At 45.4% G+C, this 19414-nt stretch overlaps 1 protein-coding gene across 2 annotated transcripts in view; it reads left to right on the top strand.

The window, feature by feature from the left end:
• Nucleotides 1-18820, top strand: part of ttll7 (tubulin tyrosine ligase-like family, member 7) — a 64103-nt gene extending 45283 nt beyond the window's left edge. The window contains exons 15-21 of one of the 2 annotated variants that reach the window (XM_069149982.1): nucleotides 2390-2618; nucleotides 2944-2997; nucleotides 4650-4939; nucleotides 6779-6913; nucleotides 11841-11921; nucleotides 13814-13974; nucleotides 17907-18820. In XM_069149982.1, coding sequence (XP_069006083.1) covers nucleotides 2390-2618; nucleotides 2944-2997; nucleotides 4650-4939; nucleotides 6779-6913; nucleotides 11841-11921; nucleotides 13814-13974; nucleotides 17907-18084 — 1128 coding nt within the window. In that variant the 3' untranslated portion in view covers nucleotides 18085-18820. The remainder of the gene's footprint in view (nucleotides 1-2389; nucleotides 2619-2943; nucleotides 2998-4649; nucleotides 4940-6778; nucleotides 6914-11840; nucleotides 11922-13813; nucleotides 13975-17906) is intronic. The other variant, XM_069149983.1, reaches the window with a different exon arrangement.
• The last annotated feature ends 594 nt before the right edge of the window (nucleotides 18821-19414 follow it).

Genomic DNA, 19414 nt, shown 5'->3' with positions numbered 1-19414 from the left:
CAGAGAGAGAGAGACAGAGAGAGAGAGAGAGAGTATAGGGGCCACCTGTCTCATAGGACCTAGGAAAAAGTGCAAAGAAGAGTGGCAGAAGGGAGGCAAGTAGTCAGCTGCCTGGAGCAAACGCCCACAGAAAGCACATTGGATGCAATTCAGAAAAATAAAGAGGGGGGGAGCAGGTTAGGCAAGAAAGGAAAGAATCAGAAAGCGGCCCAAAGAAAAGACCCAACTCCCCAAGGGGACAGCTGTCAGGCCGTCTTCTCGCTCTCTCCCTGCTATCTTTCTTTCTGTCTATCTCCCTCTTTTTCTGTCTCTCCCTCTGTCACATACACCTATACACCCCCTCGATTTCCCACGACAGCACATTACTTCCTCCATCACCTTGCTTCACTCTCCTCCCTTCACCTCTCCATCCCTTTCTTTCCCTGCACATCTACATCCATCTCTCACTCCGGGGCTAAATTGGCTGGAACACTCAAAGAGTGTGTTAGGGACTCGACAGGGCAGTTCAGCGCTGCATTAGAGAGGCCTTAGCTGGAATGAGGACTTGTTCAGACACAATCACTGTTGTCCAAATTAATTTGGGCCCCGTCAGTTTCGATGTTGCCGAGTATGTGGAGAGACATCGAGAGCAGGGGAAGGAAAGTGCTGTGACGGATAGATTCACTCCTTGGGGTGTAGTGCTCACAAGCCATCTGGTGAAACTGAACCAACGAGTGTGCGAAAGCTCGACGAGAGGAGCGAGGCACAGGGATTAGAGACAGGATTTAGAGGGAAGGACAGGACTCTGAGGTCTGTTATTGCTGAGGAAATGTTTAGGCTGAGAGGATAAAAGGTAGAGAAAGGGGAGGCAGGGAGTAAAATGGGAGAAAGTGCCAAAGAAAGAGTCCTCGGCTTATCTTTGTCTTCTTCCTTTTATTGCCTTCCACTGCCTTCTTCACTTCCTAATTTTTGATATGCACCTTATCACATCTGCTCCTTGTGGTGTTGCCATGTTTCCCCATTTAGTTAGATTTTACACATTCACAGGCTTCACAAATTTCTCTCATCTGCTCTCTTCAGTGTCTGCCCGTCCCTCTTTGTCTTGCTTTCCTCTGTTTATCACCGTCTGCTCTTGGATCCTTTCTATCCCTCCTGCTGTACGTCCGCAGTCCTTTTCTCTCTTTGCTCATTTCCGTTTCTCTCCATCTATTCAGGGGCTCCTCTCGGTTCTCTCCGCTGCCACACTCAGATTCACCTTGTCCTCCTCTTTATTTCTCACCCCATCAATCTGATGTTCCCATCTTCCCTTTTATTCTCCTCTCATGTATTTAATCTCTCTCTGCCTCTGTCCTCCTCTATCACTCACCCACACAACTACCCGGCGGTGACTGTGTAAGCCCTGTGATCACTTCCTGTCCATTAATTTGGGTGGCCTGACAGCACTGCCTGAACTGACTGTTGAATAACAGATGTATAAATGCTTTATTAATGCTATCAGTGTGTCCCCTTCCAGGAAGTGAAATAGATACTAAACTTAATGAACTCCAAACTGTGATGCATGTGAATTCATGCCTCACAGTTGAACTCACATGACAAGTATTATCACCCTGTTCTTGTTAGCAGAGCCGCACCAGCAGCTTCATGTCAAAGACATCAAACAGTACACACAGTATTTTTTTTTCCAATTGACAGTAAAAGATGTAAAACGTTTGTTATTAAGGAAAAAAAAACACATGTTTTGCTCTGAATTCAACCTTTGCATAAGCAATCAGGTCGAAATTTGCTCAAGGCATAAAGCCAGTCGTGTTCATATTTGTAGTGACAGCTTATAAAGGAAGGCAAGTGTAATTGTGTATTTTTGCATAATGAGCCTGTGAGCAAACGTACACACATGAGGACACGTGGGTTAGCCGTGTCACCGCCGGGTCTCCCAGTGACAGATGGTAATGAGCTTAGGGTGGGACGAGGCTGACAACATCTCAACATCTTCATTTATAAGTGTTTGTGTGTCTTTGTGTGCGTGTGGTCTTGTACTTATGTCCTTGTGAGTCCCTGTTGGAGTTGTAGACCTTTGGAAGGAGGAATGTTTTTCCAAAAGGAGGTCATTTTAGATGGTTTAGGGTTAGAAAGCAAAAGAAAACACAGTGTAAGGTCACATGAGGATAAAAGCAAAAGGGTGTGTGTGTGTGTGTGTGCGTGTGTGTGTGTGTGCGTGTGCGTATAAGAGAGTGTGTTTACTATCATATCAGTTTCCTCTCTGTGTGTGTTTATCCTGTGTGTATCTGATGTCTTATCTTTGTGTATATCCACGAATCCGTCTGCTGTATGGATGCGCGTGCATTTCTACTTTCTGCTTTTATGTATAGTAAGAGTGTGTCTGTGTGTGTCTGTGTGTGTATGTCCCTGCCAGCCCTTGACCGCCATGGCAGAATGCAGTCAGATACCAAGACGCCAACGTCCAGACTACCTGGCCGACTTCACGAGCAGCAGCAGCGCTGATAACTCCTGCTCCTCATCAGACGAAGAGGATGAGGAGCAGAGGAAAGCAGAAGGAGGAAGAGGCGAAGAGAAGAGAGGGGAGAAGAAAGTTTCCTATGACCTCGGGGAGAACAAGGAGAAGAACTTGGCTGAGCGTTCAGGTAGAGCAGCCGGATGTATAAAATTGTCTAAGAAAGCCTTCATTGGAGAGCCTGAGTGTGGGGGGGGTTTGACGGGGACCTTGTTTCCTTCAAGTCCGGGTTGTTTACTTTGTTTTGTGCTTGCTAACCTTCTCCTCGTTTAATGTCATAGTCTCTTCCTTCTGCTCATGTTCTTTATAGTCCTATTTCAGCTGGATCCTTCTATCTGATTACAGTGGTTAGCCTGATTACTAAAACAAACTTGTTTCTCAGCTGTGTAAATATAAACAGTGTGACAACAGTCATATGCCTACATATTTTCATATTATCGTATTTATGTCTCTAGTGACGTTGAATTTGACTACGATACCGGATGAAGTGCAGACAGGAGATATATATGGTGAGCTTTAATGTACATAAAGATGCAATAAGGGAAGTGAAATTGAACCTGTAATGCTGCAAGTTCATGACACACACTCCAGCCTGGTGTACCTTTAACCAGTTGGAAATAATATATTCATAGTTGGAAGCACACATTTCCAACTATATGCACACACAATTTTAAATACAAATGCTGCGAATTTTGCTTTGATCAGTACCTACGGTGCACGCACACGCACACGCACACACACACACACACACACACACACACACACACACACACACACACACACAAGTACAGGTTGTGGTGGTCTGAGCCAGCAGCGGCTACATTACAGATGTTCATCAGCCCTCTATTTATGTGCCTAACTGATTTGATACACTGGTACCAAAGTCCTTGCATTTTAATTAAAGTGTGAGCACAATGATCACAGCCTGTGATTTGTGGCATGTAAATCTGTGTTGCTGAGTTACTAAGTAGAGGAGAGTCTGAACGTCACAGTTCTGGTACCCACACACATTGAAAAATTATGAAGCACTGAAAAGTACTTGAGGAGAAAAGTGTCCTGAACAGCGTAGTTTCAGTGAATAGAAGGTGAAGGCAGAGATGAAGAGGAGGAATCGGATTGAAAGAGAGGGGGGGAAAAAAAAAATACCCTTTTTGTTGTGTACCTTGAAAACACCTTGAGTTTAATGCGGAAACATTCAGTTTTGTAGTGAGAGTGATAAGTCTCAAACATTCCCTCAATTTCGCCTAAGTCGCATACATCAACTCACTTTCAGCTCTCAGAAGTGAGATTGAAAGCACCTTTCATAGCAGTCTATGGGCCGACCTTGGGAAAAAAAAACAAAAACATTCTCTGGTTGCATTGTGGGTTGCCAGTTTTACTGCTCAATAGAGAGGACCCTTGCATGAGCTCATGCTATTTGTCACAAAATAAGGGACAAAGCCATGAAAAAGCCCAACTTTCTGACAAAGTATCTGTGTATGTGTACAAGTGTGTGCAGACAGAGACAGAAACCTAGCCAAGCCCTACTTCATACCAAGCAACCAAAGGGCTGCAACGACTAAGCCCCATAATGCTCTCATTTGGCAATGGCCAAGCCTCAGAAGGTTCAGCAGCCACACGCAGGCTCACACACACACACACACACACACACACACACACACACACACACACACACACACACACATAATTACTTGTGTGCACACTTGATGTCAGACACACACACACTGCACAAATAATAAACACACACTGGCTGGTAGACAAGCTGGTGGAGTTTCAAGGGTGACAGACAGTGTCAGTATGGGTTTACGACTTCATTTTTCATTTGTTTGTCGAATATGTGTGTGTGTGTGTGTCTGACAGACAGAGAGCTGCTCTTTAATCCATCCCCAAAGCAGACAGGACTACTGTTTAGTTTCTGGTTTTGACTCCACATGCCGCGGTCGTTAATAACAGACACACTGGACCACTGTGCGGCTGTGGGAGTTTTAATAATACCACACTTCATCTCCAGAGCCACCCGGCAACGGATGGAAAACAGAGAGGAGAGCTTGACAGTGACAGACAGGGGCGACGAGACAGGCTCAGGGAAGAAACGAAATAGAAGTGTGACAGTGTGACAGTGAGTCAATGCTCCCTTTCCATCTCCTCTCTGTCTCTACAGGTCGCATGCACTGGAAACCTCCAATCAAATCACTCAAAACCAGCACTGCCCCCTCTGCATCGCCGACGCTCTCTGGTCCTATCAGACGCTCCATCTCATGCCCTCGATCTATTGCCTCCCTCTCATCGCCCAATGAGGTGCGAGCATTGTCCACCAGGCCGTCTCCTCCAGTTCCCATGGCCACACCCAGGCGGAGCTCTGGCACGCTTCGATCTCATTCGCTGAGCCGCAGTGGCTCTGCCCACCGCGTGCCCCACAGCAACAGTCTGGGGACCATACACTCCAACATGGTAGGATACTCCACACACACACACACACACGCACACACACACGCACACACACACACACACACACACACACACACACACACACACACACACACACAGTAGGTTTCATCTCTTTACAATTCAGAGGGAGTCATGCACTCCAACATAGTAGGATACCCACACACACACACACACACACACACACACACACACACACACACACACACACTCGCTTTACAATTCAGAGGGAGTCAGATGAGTTGTCTAAATGATAATATTCTTTTTCAAATACTGCGAGGGGAAATTCTCTGCTGATCCACTCTCCAAGTAGGTTTAAATCAAAAAACAAAACAAAAATCAAGAATGACTTTACAATTCTATTTGACCAAAATCAGAATCTCATTTAAGATCATTTACGTGATCTGCCGTCGTAGCTTTGGTCTTCCCCCTTTGCTTTTCTCCTCGCCTGGTATTTTTATCCCGGCCAGTAAGAATCACTTTAGCTGTTCCTTCAATACTGTATAGGCCGACGGGAGCCCACAACAATAACCCTCTATTATGTCGCCATCTGTTCCTTTCCGCCTGCCTCCTCCATTCCCTTTCCTTCTTTACAAGTACGCTGGTAACCTTTGGATACAGTCGAATGAAATAAAACGGAGCACAATAATTTTTGTCATTGTGAAGAGAACAAAGTGGAAAACGTTTATACTGAAAAAGGCCACAGAGAGCACCAGCTGTGTGCTTCTATCCTGACACTCGTATAGAAAATGACAAGACTTAGTTTTTTCTCCTGATTTTTACTGGAGTCTCCTTCAGGAATCACACATGTGAACATAAGCACATGCTGCTACAGGAAATCTAAGGCAGAAAATAGTTTTACTAGTTTTTTTTTATTGCAGTGTTTTAACAATAACAATGATCTATTGGAAGGAGGCTTTTTTTTTTTTTTTTTTTAACACAGCATGTGCTGTGCTGTTATGTAAAGAAATAATGAGTTGTGACAATAATAGCTGGTTGCATGAATTAATTAACACTTAAGGTAAAATTGCATGTTCATAAAACGTCTGTGAGATTTACATTGTCTCTGATAAATGGAAATGATAATGACTAATACGCATAGAACAGTACAGACTGTACAACACATTACACTATGTCCTTTTGTCTAGACATTTAAACTGGGTGTAATGTTCACGTACAAAATTGTTAACAATCATTAACATATACATGTTTTTTAATGGACTTCATACTCTGTTTTGGAGGAGCCTTCTACATACAAAAGCATTGATAATAAATATTTTAGTTAAACAAGGTATCAATTAGGCCCGTCACAGTTGTTACATAATTGCCCTACCATGATTAATTGAGCCGACTCCACTGATTTTACATAATTGTTCAAATTGTTTCTTTGTCAGTATAAAAACATCAGGATGAAACTATCAATTTTTTTTTAAATATATTTCCATGACTATATCCACATCATTTTCCACTGTTTGACATTTGACTGATGTCACCCTGTTGCACCCACCTCTTCTGCTGCGGTTTATGGTACATGAGTGGCGAATCAGTGACATCAACTGTTTTATCTTGAGGCTTAACTTATAATATTCCAATCGACTGTCTTTCAAAGTTGACATTAACATCATGGCTTTAGTTGCGAAGCTAAACCCCACAGCCAATAAATGGTTCCTCTTAGCCATAAATTGGATGTGTATTCATACTCCATGATAAAATGAAGACAAAAAGCCAGTTACATTGTTATAGCAATAATTTGTATTGTATTTCTCTTCATTTGTATTAATAGTCAACTAATATTTGATGATCACGGCTGCACTGGTATCAATACGTAGTCCTTCGTGTTTGTAGGGCGACCCGCTGATAAACCTGAGGACTAAAGAGCAGGAGGCAGAGCTGATGCGTCAGACCCTGGCGGCGCTCACCGCCATGAGGATCAGGTTTCCTGGCAAAACCGAAGAGGAGGCCGAGGCTGTGCTGGATGAGGTGGGTGCAGGATGGCAATATTTCAAAAAGTTTATTTTAGTGTGTACCGTCAGAAGAAAAGGCAGAAATAAACAAAGGGGGTGGAAAAAAAAAAAGTGACAGTGAGTACAAGCTTCGAACAGAAATCAGACACACTGTATTCCCAGAGCTCTTTCGTGGCCAGGTGCGGTCACTCTGCAGCCTAACTAAAAGTGACCTCCTCGCCTCCCTTCACAATAGCCGGTCTGCTCTGGCTTGGTTCCCATTGTCTTTCAAATGACCTCAGCGACAACCTGTCGGTCAGTTTGCAGCCCTGCACTATTCCCCACTGCTCCTTTGTATTAATCAGTGCCGTCTCTATTTCTGCTCACATCTTGGATCCAACACATTGCTTGTGCTGCTGTTAACGCTATCACTTGAATAGTTTATTTTTTTTCTTCTAAAAACAGAACAATGGTTTCATCCAGCTGATTTAAATATAAGAGAGCTGAACAAACAGTACTGTTCAATAATGGGTACTTTTTTGTTTTTGTTTTTGTTTTTTTACAAAATTGTTTCGTTCAAACAACAAACATCCCAATATATAGCTTTGGAAATCAGCCTGCAGCTACTGTTAGCAACCATTATCATGTGTTTTTCCATTGCTGGTGTCATACTGTGAAAACCACGGCCAGTGACAGGAAAAAAACAACAGTACTGAGAGATGTATCACGAGCTTGAAAGCTAACAAAAAACCTTCAGCTTTCTCGAAACACGCCAAAAGGATTATTTTAGCACCGAGTGTCTACAGAGAGGAAAAGGTATATTGACATACTCTCTCAGTATCTTTTCACCTCGTTTATTAGTTACCCTAAAATCGATATTAAGAAAGAGATTAGACAAAATGCTTGCCGAAAACATAGACAGAGGGTTCCATTTTACACCTTGCATAAAGCATCGCCAATCGCAACACAAATGTTTTTGCTAGTTTTAGACCAACCCAGTCCTTTGCCAGTCCAGCACCCACGTTGTTTAAACATCAGAAATAGTTGGAGACCCATCTGAGCAACCATTAATGTGTTAGTCTTGAAGCGATGTGTGGTCAGGCGCGTTGTTGTTGTTGTTCCATCGCTGTTTTGAGGCAGCGGAAAGTGATTCCCCGTTTGACCAATGAGAACCTAGCCTTAAGTCAATGGTGCGATATTTTACTGTTAGTTTAAGAGCCCGTATATGCGTAATATGCGCCTACATAGACGGGTGCACAAAGCGCGTACACTGCTTTTTACACACAGGGATGTGCAGCAGCGCACACACACACATGGAAAACATTCAGAGTGAAAATATCAGAATGCGAGAGATTATCATTGTCTACATGAATCTGCACACGAGCCGATATGTTTATTCTTCAGCTGACTTTTACTGGGAATGGGAGATGACATTCTGACATTCATCCCACCACACAGCAGCCTTTAGGCATTTTTTGTTGTTTGCCGGCAGACAAGAAGGACAATTTAGGTGCCTTCATGCAAAACAAAGTCAGTAGAGAGCAATGAATTATTTGCACCTTCAGGTTGGGCGTGACTTCAATGCACTCAATATAGAACTATCACACCGCATGTAGTTTGACGGTGTAACACATGCATCCTGAAAAGCATTTATCTCGTTGGTGGAAATTATTGATGAAGCTACACGAGAAAAGCTGATGTGGATATTGCATATTGCCAGTGGAAAAAAAAAAGCCTCACTAAGAAAAACGCAACAGAGAGGCAGAAGCTGATGTTGAATTCACACCAGAAGCAACGCGTCAACAACATATAAATACTGTGAAAGCGCTCAGCACTGACTCTAACCTCCATCGCAGCCATTGCCGTCATGGGAGGCAGCTGTCTGTTCAGTACTACAGTTCCCACGGTGCAGGAAGGGTGGCAGCCTGTCAGACTGTTTTCACTAGGATTAAAATCAAAAATGCTACTGAAATGTTTACCACCGTTTTGCACCACTTCTTCTTTTTACAACACCCTGTAAACATTTGGGAACTGAAGAGACCAATTTCTGGAGTTTTGGAAGTGAAAACTTGTCCTGTTATTGCCGAAGACATCATTTTAGCTGTTCAACAGTTCAGTTGTCATATTTAAACGTTTTAATAATGCGCCAAATTTTTTAAATAGGAGATAGGTCTGTGCTACCGGCGGGCCTGTTTAGCACCCGGACTCTTCTACTAAGTAGCCATGCTGTTGGAATACGTGCAGAATGTGGTTAGGCATTGTTTTGCTGAAATAAGCGAGGTCTTCCCTGAAAGAGACGTCGTCTGGATGGCAGCATATGTTGCTCCAAAACCTGAATATATCATTCAGCATTCATGGTTCCTTCCCAGATGTGCAGGTTACCCATGCCATGTGCACTGGCGCGTCCCCGTACCGTCACAGATGCTGGCTTTTTAACAAAAGTGCTGATAACAAGCTGGATGGTCCCTCTCCTCTTTAACCTGGAGGATGCGGTGTCCATGATTTCCAAAACTAATATCAAATTTGGATTCATCAGACCACAGGACAGTTTTCCACTTCGCCTCAGTCCATCTTAAATGAGCTCGGGCCCAGAGAAGGCGGCAGTGTTTCTGGATCATGTTTATTAATACCACTAAACACTGATGATTCAGAGAATATTGGATATTTACTGCGTATTGAGCTTTCTTCTATCTTAAATTCTCATTATTATTATTATTATTATTATTATTAAACTAGCAAAAATCCAGACGTGAGCGAGAACACTGTTCAATCAACACTTTTACTATTTTTAGTAGCTTTTATCTGAGTTTTGTTGTTTTAGCTTTCGGTACCTGTAAAGTTTGCTCTTATTAATTTAGTTTAATACAATTTCCCGCATGTGAAGTGTCTTTAGGTTACAAGACAAGCACTTCAGATCAAAGCAATTACGATCGTGATTATTCGTTTCTGCTTATACAGATAGAAAAAAAAACATTCAACTTTGGCACCCCTGATAATGATCTAACAAATACGCATTTCTAAGATGTAAATGTTGTGACTAATGATGATTTTAAAGTTATTTAAAAACAAGCCACCGGCAAATTACAGGTGTCCTCACAAGAACACCGAAGACATATTTCATGTGTGTGCATAACATCTGGGCGTGTCAGGGTTGTGAGAGACAATTACCACAACACCTGTACTGTTAACAAACCCTAATGAGAGCACCATGGAAACACAGATGAGCGACTGCACCTGTACTGTCGAGTCGTTGCCTCAGGAGAAAAGGAGTGTTTACTTGGCATGAAAACAATCTTTGGCATTTTTTTACTTTCCGAGATTTAAAGTTGAGGTCTAATTGGGCTAATGATGTGTTTGTATCCGAGTAATTGCCTCCCTTATCTTTCACTCCAAACCTGCTTTTTTTTTTTGGTCGAAAGATGAAATGTATTTTGTTGCGCTTTAATTGAGGCAAATTTGTGTCCGTATGAAACGAAACAATATGTGACAAACGAGCGTGCGGCTTACCCGACAGAATAAAAGGACACGTTTCTGATGTGTAATAAAGTAAACAGCAACTTTCTTGAATGAGAACAAAGTGTTTATTGTGTACCTTATTCCTGTACCTCTGAACGCTTATGGATGGTTTGTGTGTGTGTGTGTGTGTGTGTGTGTGTGTGTGTGTGTGTGTGTGTGTGTGTGTGGGCTTGCATTACCCAGTGTGTCCACATACATAAATGTATGTAAATGTTAATCATACTGTGGAGACCCCGCCTCTCTTTTAGGTTCAAAAAGACAACTCCCTATAATGGAAATGATCAGACTTGGTTTTAGGTCGGTGGTAACAGTTCGGGCAAATATCCAGGAAAGTCAACGTAATGTCCTCTGAAGGGATGGAAACCCAACCGTGTGTGTTTGCGAGTACAAGTAAAGTTTACACTGGAGCCTCCCAGTGGGAGCCCTGTTTGCAGGGGATCTAGCACGCTTACGTGTGAGGTGTGTGCGCCAGTGGGGAGATGTAGACTAAGTCAACACGACAACAATAACTGTGCCTGTAGGTACACAGTAGTGCTGGCACCGGGAGCAAGTGCAGGGGAATATCCAGCAGAGCTTTGTAACATAACAACATAACACAACAACGTGTACCCTGAGGATTTTCAACACACTCGCACAACATGGTGTTTCTGTCCTAAAGAGCCAAAGATTACTCCGTTTTAATTTTTTTCGGAAATGTTATCGTGAGTGATGGGATGCAGACAACGATCTCTGACCTTGTGCAATCGATTTCCTGTTGCCTCGGTTGATGTGCCAGAAACTAAACGTTTTGCGAGCATTGCAGCTCTATCTCTAATGGTGCTGTCATGTTTGAACATGGAACTTTTCCATAGCAAGGACCAAAATGTGAAAGCCAAAACCTCATTAGATTAACAGATACGTGAACCCAGCAGCGTTACAGATTCCATGTCTGAGCTGAAGTATGAAAGAAGCTCTGCCAGGACAAATGTCAGAGCCTGTAAATGAGCTCTAAAGAGTAAAATAATTTTTTCTAGCCGAGACCTTCTTACGGTTCTAAATTACTAAAGCTTCATGAATACAAGTTAAACTGTTCGCTAGCCTGGCAGTGACAAGTGGCTGCAGAGTAACAATGAGTACAGGGAACCTCTATAGAAGAAGTGTCACTGAGTCCTGGCCTCAAGTAAAAGAAAAGGTGTATTCAACTCCTGCAGGTGTCTTTTGAGCTTTTATTACCGTTGGTTTTGGTAGGGATTGAACTGCACAGCACGACTGCCCTGTAAGAGTAATGTATTAACCTGAGCTTTACAACAGTGGCAGCAGGAATGTACTGGTGTAGTGTTTTGCTCAAAATGAAACCTGTGAAATGCTGCTTTCAGATATTTTACTTTACTCCGATCAGTTCAGAAAAAAATCTGCACGTTAAAAGTTATTATAATGATCTTTTTTTAACACTGCCTTTTCTTTCACAGATTCTCGACAACTGGAAATACAACAAACCAAAAGTGGCCTCCTATTGGTTAGTGAAGCTGGACTCAACCAAACAACGGAAGGTGAGTCCGCTACCAGGACCCAACACAGCAGGACACATGAGCCAGTTTACCACCGACTTACCCTGCAGGGGACAGGCGGCTCAAGTTCTTTGGTACCTACCAATGTTCAACAGACTATCTACAATTTACGCCTTCTAAACTGCGTGAACACACATTTAGGTAATCTGAGCCCACTACTTAGGCTTCCTGAGTGGACAAGATCATAACCCAAAACCACAACAAGAGACAGTTCAAGAGAAGAGAAACAACAGCACGTTTATCCTGTTTGTTTTTTTAATTTTAAAAGCTGGTGAAAATGTGGCCCTGAACTTAAGAGATTTAACATGCCAACAAGTGTGCAAGGAGAAAAATGATAAAAACCAGACCTTGGTCTAGTTACTAACTCGTATTAATTTACCACAAATAATTACAATGAAGTTCTCAGACACTAAAGTCAGATACAATGATATATTTCCAGCTGTGTTGAGTCTGAAAGTGTTAAAGATGGCCCGTGTTTCTCTTTTGACACCTGTATAAATGGCCTGCCTCTTCCCTTGTTATCACCGGGTTTATACTGTCACCTGCTACAGAATGGACGTTGTTAAAACCGGTGAATATGACAATATGCCATCCCTCCTACCTATTTCTTTGAAAGCTTTTTGAACAACTTTTAAAGCACAAAAATAATCCCCAAAACAAACTTGAGAGAAAACACAAAAATAAGACAGGCATGAAGATCATTACCATGTCAGACTGTGAGAGGCAGAGACACCAAATAGGATGTAAACAAAACAGAAGAGGGAACAAGACGTGAAATGGCATCCAGTAGGCGTGTCAGTAATGATGTGATCTCTCAGCCGCGGCTTTTTTTTTGCACAACTGCGCTCGGCCGACGTCGCGGGCTGTGGTGCTGCGAGCTGATGTTTTATTTGGAGTGGAGCAGCCTAATGAGCAGCAGGCAGAGGTCAGGAACGTGGCGCCCACCGCTCTGCCGTCTGATTACCATACCAAAACATATCTGTGTGTGTTTACTCATCTATCAGTTTGTCTGAGTGTGTATGCATGTCCCGCTCGCCTCGTATCGCTGTAGGGAAATCTTGCCTCTTCGCATCGCAAGCGCGCAAGCGCGCGCGCACGCACAGTCAGATGGGCACTTCAGTAATGAGGAGCGGGGAATCAAAGTCAAAAGAGCCACAGCAGTGGACTGTGAGCCGGGCGGAACAGAGAAAGAGAAAGGGGGAGTGGGGGGGGAGAGAAGGCGGCGAGCTGGGGAGGGATGGGAAAACGAAGAAGGGGAGACGGAAGGCAGGTGTCCTTAGACCGCCAGGGAAACTTCTGACACCTTATCTCCAAGACTGACGTTGGTGCAGCAATTAGTCCTCTCCCATGCTCTCCACTGTGTGCCCCAGCGTTTTTTTTTTTTTTTTTTTTTTGTATTGCCTCTACCGCAGCCTCACACACAAATGAGACACGGGCTGCACGTCTGCGAATGCCGCCCTGCATGAATGCGCAGGCATAAATCGGAGATAAAGCTGCCCAAATCCTCACCATACGTTTGTACGGCCTGATTAAAGCCGTTTTCAGGATGCGCTTGTGCATACGTTGTTGGCGTTTGTGTTTCTGCGTGTGCACATGCGTCTGCCGGTATTTATTCATGAATGCGGGCTTGTTCCCCGTCACTGAGTGGACGCGTCAGGCTCTGTGATTGTTAATTTTAAGGTAAGATAAAAAGAAAAGAGAGAGCGAAACGAATTACAGTTTGAACGGATGCCAACTCACGCGTATCAATTAGAAACGCTGTCACCTTTCGTAGAGCAGCATTAATTTCCCTCATTATTACATGCTTAATTCTAAGCTGTGTCACTTTCACTCCCCCCCCCCCCCCCCCACCCCTCGCTTTCTGTGTCACTCAGGTGTTGGACATTGTGCGCACCAACGTACGCTCGGTGCTGCAGCGGATCTGGAGAGAGCCCGATGTAGACAGCCTCCACCTCTACCGCATTTTTAACCGCGTCTTCAACCGACTGCTCTGGAGCCACGGCCAGGGCCTGTGGAACTGCTTCTCCAACCCCGGGTAGGCCAGTCCGAGCAACACCACGAGCTGGGTCAGAGCGACGGTGGAGAGCCGGGGGCATGATTGAAACAAACCAGTTCACACAAACTGTTGAAATGTCACATTTTAATGTGGGGTATTAAAAAAACAAACAACAACAACAACAAAACAGGGAAAGACATACAGACTGATGGATCGTACAAATTGAGAATAAACTACGGGTAAACTACTGCACAGTACAAACGCTGTCAAAGAAAAAGTCCCGTTATAAATAATGCAGTACACGATGTGGTTTTTGTTTTTTTTTTCTTTTTAAAAAAAACCCCCCAAAAGAACCAATTAGAGGGTCATTAAAGTATTGAATCAAAAGGCAGAATCGTTGACGTTATTACGTATTTATTTATTTGGACGTTTTGTACCAAATCATGGCGAGTTGCACGGATAAGAGTATCAATAAGCGTCTGTACGATAAAAAAACAAAACAAAAAAAACACCCAAAACGTACATAACTCGGGCGCAGATCGTAATGAAGCAACACGTACTCTACGAAGGTTCTCCGACCTTCCTCCCGCTCCGGCCGCGTCACAATGCGGAGCATCGTTTGCGAGCCAAAGGTGAAGTCGCTCTACTGACCCGTCCCCCCCCCCCCCCCCCCCCGTGCGAGGCGGGACTGTTTTGTGCGATTGTTTGTTTTGCACAGTCGGCAGAACGTTTCGGAGTTCTTTGCCGCTTTCCCGCGAGCACGTTATTTCGCACGCAGGACGCCAGGTTGCGCCGCGAAGGGGAAGGAACCGACGACATCATTTTCGGCCGATTTCGTCAGCTTCGCGGGGTCATGGAATTCAAACGAAGAAAACCGGCGAGGACTTGAGAGTCAGCGACGCGCGCAACAACGGAAAACGGCCTCGGCACCCGCGTTCGATTCAGACGGTCGCCGACGACTTAAAACCAAAGAGGGACCCGAACCCAACCGAGGCGAAGAAGAGACGTCGAGAAATTTTGCCCCCCTCCCTCCCCCCCCCGCGCGTCACCAAAAAAACCCCCCAAAAACAACGACGGCGTTCAATGAATGGAATTCTTCAGAATCAAACACGAGGGATCACAACCGCTGGCCGGTTACTGCCTCACTCGCCGCGCAGCGTCGCTTCTCCGACCCGCGTGACCAGAGCTTCACGATTCGCCCGGGGTCCTCCGGCCCGGCGTTACGGCGGGGACAATTCTCCGCTTTCAATCCGCGCGGCTGCGGAAGAAACGCCAGCTGAGTGACAAAGAGACTTTGAGCGACAGGCCGACCGGACCCCAACTCGCACTCCCCCCCCCCCCCCCCCCCCCCCCGAAGCTCTCGCCCGTGAAAGACACGCGTTACTCAGCGGTGACAGGGTGCAAATTAAGGTCACAAACACGGGCTGTTAATCAGGGCTTTTTCACAGGGGAGAGCCGTAAAGAAAAGAGAGGGGAGGGACGGGAGCGGGTGAACGAAGGCCTCGTACTTCCTTTACTTTTCTAGCCGATACGCTGACGTTTTACCGCGGCTTCTTTTTTTTTTTTTTGTATTTATGTTCCCACTTTTTGAAGGGAAAGAAAGCGACTTCCTACAAACTGAGTCACTGCAGTTCCAGATCTCATCCGATCAAGTCGCGGAAACAAAACTGGAGCTCCCAGTTGGCTCACGTTTGCTTTTTTAGGACATCTCTTTGCATCTCTTAAAAACAGAGCGCGCACACACGCACGCACGCACACACACACACGCACACACATACATGCGCGCACACACACACGCACGCACGCACGCACGCACACACACGCGTGCACGCACACACACACACACACACGCACGCACACACACACACACACACGCACGCACGCGCGCACACACGCACACACACGCGTGCACGCACACACACACACACGCACGCACACACACACACACACACACGCACGCACGCGCGCGCACACGCACACCCAGCGAGACAGCTTCAGATCCCGTCCGGAAAAAACAGGTGCAAAAAGTCATTTGTTGAACTAACGAATTAGTTTATCCTAATTCGTTAAAGTTATTGATTTCTGTTCTGAGGACAGTCGCCGATTCGTTTTCCGTTGGTCAGTCGATCGCTGCGGTCGGTGAGGATCTGATCGATCCGGTTGATAAAAAAAGATATTCAACCGAAAACGTTGATGTCTTGTTGTTTTTTTGTTGCGACAACTTTTTGAGACATTCATTTCTGACATGTAACGTGTGAAATTCATGTGATTTTTTTTTTTTCTTCTGAAAGGGATCTGAAGCTCTCTCGCTCGCTGTATGTATGGATGGATGGATGGATGTATGTATGGATGTATGGATGGATGGATGGATGGATGGATGGATGGATGGATGGATGGATGGATGGATGGATGGGTTTTTAAGAGATCCTACATACGTGTTAAAAAAAAACCCAACGTGAACCGCTGGTGGGGTTTTGTTTCCGTGACCACATACACATTGTGCACACGTGGAAAAACGTACTTTGCACACGGGAAACGTGCTTCTGGAACCTTTTCATCGTGTAAAGTGTTACGTCTGTGTAGATTCCCGTGTTTCCCGCGTTGTCACGTGTCGCATCACGCGTCATCCGTGTGATTGCATGTTTCCCATGAAGAAAAAAAAATGTGGGAAACTCTTTTTTTTTTTTCTTTTTTCTTTCCTGCAAGGGACGCATCAAGACGGTTTCTAATAACTGATTGCGCGCGCACGCACGCACCCACACACCCAACCCTGCACGTAGACAGCGGCGGGTAGCGTTTCATCTCTTCTGCGATAAAGGTTTGACCTTCTCACATCTCCTGCTCTCCATATTCGTCTCTGTTCAATTGTTTCGCTCGCCGTGTTCCCCTCGACACAAGAGGGCTAACGGGGCGTAATTGAAGTCGCCGCCCACGGCTCTCCATTTTCCTTCTCCCTTACTGCCTTGGCAGTGTTAATGGAGGGAGGGTGAGGAAGGCAGTGAGCAGGTGATGGAGATGAAGGGGTTGATAAGCGCGCACAGAGAGAGAGAGAGAGAGAGAGAGAGAGGGAGAGGAGGAACCTGGTGACGGAGAGAAAGCGGAGAGGGAGAGTATTTGACAGCGAGGCATCGTAAAAAAAACTAAAACTAAAACGCAGAGAGGTTGGGTGGGTGGGTGGAGGGGTATCGGGCCACGAGGATTAGCCTAGCCTAGCCTCAGCTACCTACCTACCTACTCCCCCCCCCCCCAGCAAACTGCACCCCATGCAGCCTTTTGTCTGATCGCAGCCTGCCCCTGGAAGATCCAGCCAGCTCGCCAGCCTGTCATCTGGCCCCTCCCTGCAGCAGGCCGTGGACCCGACACGGATGAACTCAACAGGGGGCCGCGATATCACGCAGAGACAGCGAAGCACCTCGAAAACCACAGTCCAAATCCAAATGAAGCCCCCCCCCCCCCCCCCCTCTCCTCTCCGTCTCTTGTTTGATATTTTATCTGAGGGACTTAAGAACAATCAAACGGCCTAGCAGCCATTGTGGGCGATAAATTCAACAGGCTTTGAAAACGACTTAGGAGGAAGAGAATGGAAACACACACAGTTTTGAACCCTTTCAGACGAGGCACCTCCCACCACCCAAGGAGTGAAAAGGGGTAGACATCAAACGTACCCCCTGGGGTTGTGTGTCTCAGTTGCTGAAGCTCTCTCACAGTCAGGGGTATGTCCAGGGTTGTAAAGGGGGTTAACTGTACACGGATTCGTTTCATCCTTCCTCCGAGTCCGCCCCGTCTTCCTCCGCGTCCCCGCGCGCGAGACAGTGCATGCAAATGTATACGCGCACGCGGCACAGCGGGAGCCCACACATATTTACATGTCCTTCAATTTCCGTCGAATTTATGCTTGTCAGTTCCTGGCGATATCTTGTTTCTTATGTCACAATTGTACTTTGACGGGGTTTTCTGTCTCCGCTGTCCAGTTCATCGTGGGAGAGCATCTTCAGCAAGAGCAGCGAGGTGGTGTCGCAGCAGGAGCTGCAGTGCTGCCGGCGGCTCGTCCAGCTGTGCCGAGACTGCCTGCTGGTCGTCTACAAGTTCGTCGCCGAGTCCCACGGCTCTCTGACCGGACTCGGCCCCGAATGGGACGACACCAGGTGAGCAGGACGGCCGACGCTCTGATGTCCTCCCCCGTTGAGCGCTTTTGTTTTTTTTTCCTAAGATTCTTCCGGCGTTCATGCCGCAACAGCCAGTCCATTATACACGCTGAAGTTGGCTGCGATTCAAGGACACGGTTTAACAGTGGTAGGTGGACGGTTTAACCTGCACTCAGTCAGTGTGCCTGCGCACGATGTGTGGCGCTTTAGCGAGCCGAAGACAGTTAATCAACGTGCTCGAAATGCAAACGTGAACTGTTGTTAAAAGAAACCAGAGTCGTGGTTTATTTACAGTTTATTTTGTCCCGAGTCTGCAGACGCGGCTAGCGCTTTGCTTTATATGGTCATAACGATAACCAGGTCAGAAATGAAGTCCATAAAGATTCTGAACAAATTATAAAGATAACGGGAGACGTCCCCGAGGGAGACTTCGTCTGATTTTTTTTTTTAGGTCCGTGTAGTTCCAGCCAAGCCGAGTTCAGGCCGAGGCACAGAAGTGCTCAATAATAAACTTAAAAACTCTCTTCAGAAAGCACTGACAACATTCTTTTTTTTTTTTTTTTTTAAATGAAACATAATACTTTGAGCAGATCAATGATTCAGACGAGAAAACTCTGATTTGAAATTTCTACAGCTATCATCATTAAACCTCTCCAATCCCGTCTCCCTCTGCTTCACGGAGCCTTGGAGCCATCGTCTTCATCACAAAAAAACTCCCGATAAAACAAACAAGCAAAAAAAAAAAACCCCCCCCCCCCCCCCCCAAAAAAAAATCAGCCTGGTTCTATTTTTAAGGTCGATCCCCGCAGGAGACAGCAGCTCAGGTTCGGAATGAGTGAACTCTTAAATCACATATGCTTTGGGCTGCCAGACAGGGAGGCAGCCGGGTTGGGAGAGGGAGAGAGGGAGTGTGCTGTTAACAGGAAATAATGGCCCACAGATTAGCGCTCAGGTTAGCCCGGGGCCCCTCGAGGCCTGCTTAATTCAATTAGAGCCCAGATGAGCCTCTGCAGCAAATGACCTTACGAGAGAGAGAGAGAGAGAGAGAGCTCCTTTTTTTTTTTTTTTTCCCGGGGCCTCGCTTTACATGATTCATAACTCTTGCGCATATTTTAACAGGCTATCACTTTGCGCCTACTGTATAAAAAACCTCAGCTGTTTAAAAAAAAAAAAAAACCTCAGTGGAGTTTGTGTACAGCTCCAGAGCTACTCGGCGATTGACTATTCCGGCATTGTTGCTGTTCATGTTTTCTATCTCGAGACGTTTTGTTTCAAGAGTATAAATCAATCAGTCGAACAGTGCGAGAGTGTCAAAATGTAACTGCAGTTGGATT

Source organism: Embiotoca jacksoni, unplaced genomic scaffold (assembly GCF_022577435.1).
Source record: "Embiotoca jacksoni isolate LCO1_2020_lvr unplaced genomic scaffold, fEmbJac1.0.p SCAF_16, whole genome shotgun sequence".
Classification (NCBI taxonomy): domain Eukaryota; kingdom Metazoa; phylum Chordata; class Actinopteri; family Embiotocidae; genus Embiotoca; species Embiotoca jacksoni.
The sequence above is the reverse complement of the archived record's forward strand: the minus strand, read 5'-3'. Positions and strand labels throughout refer to the sequence as shown.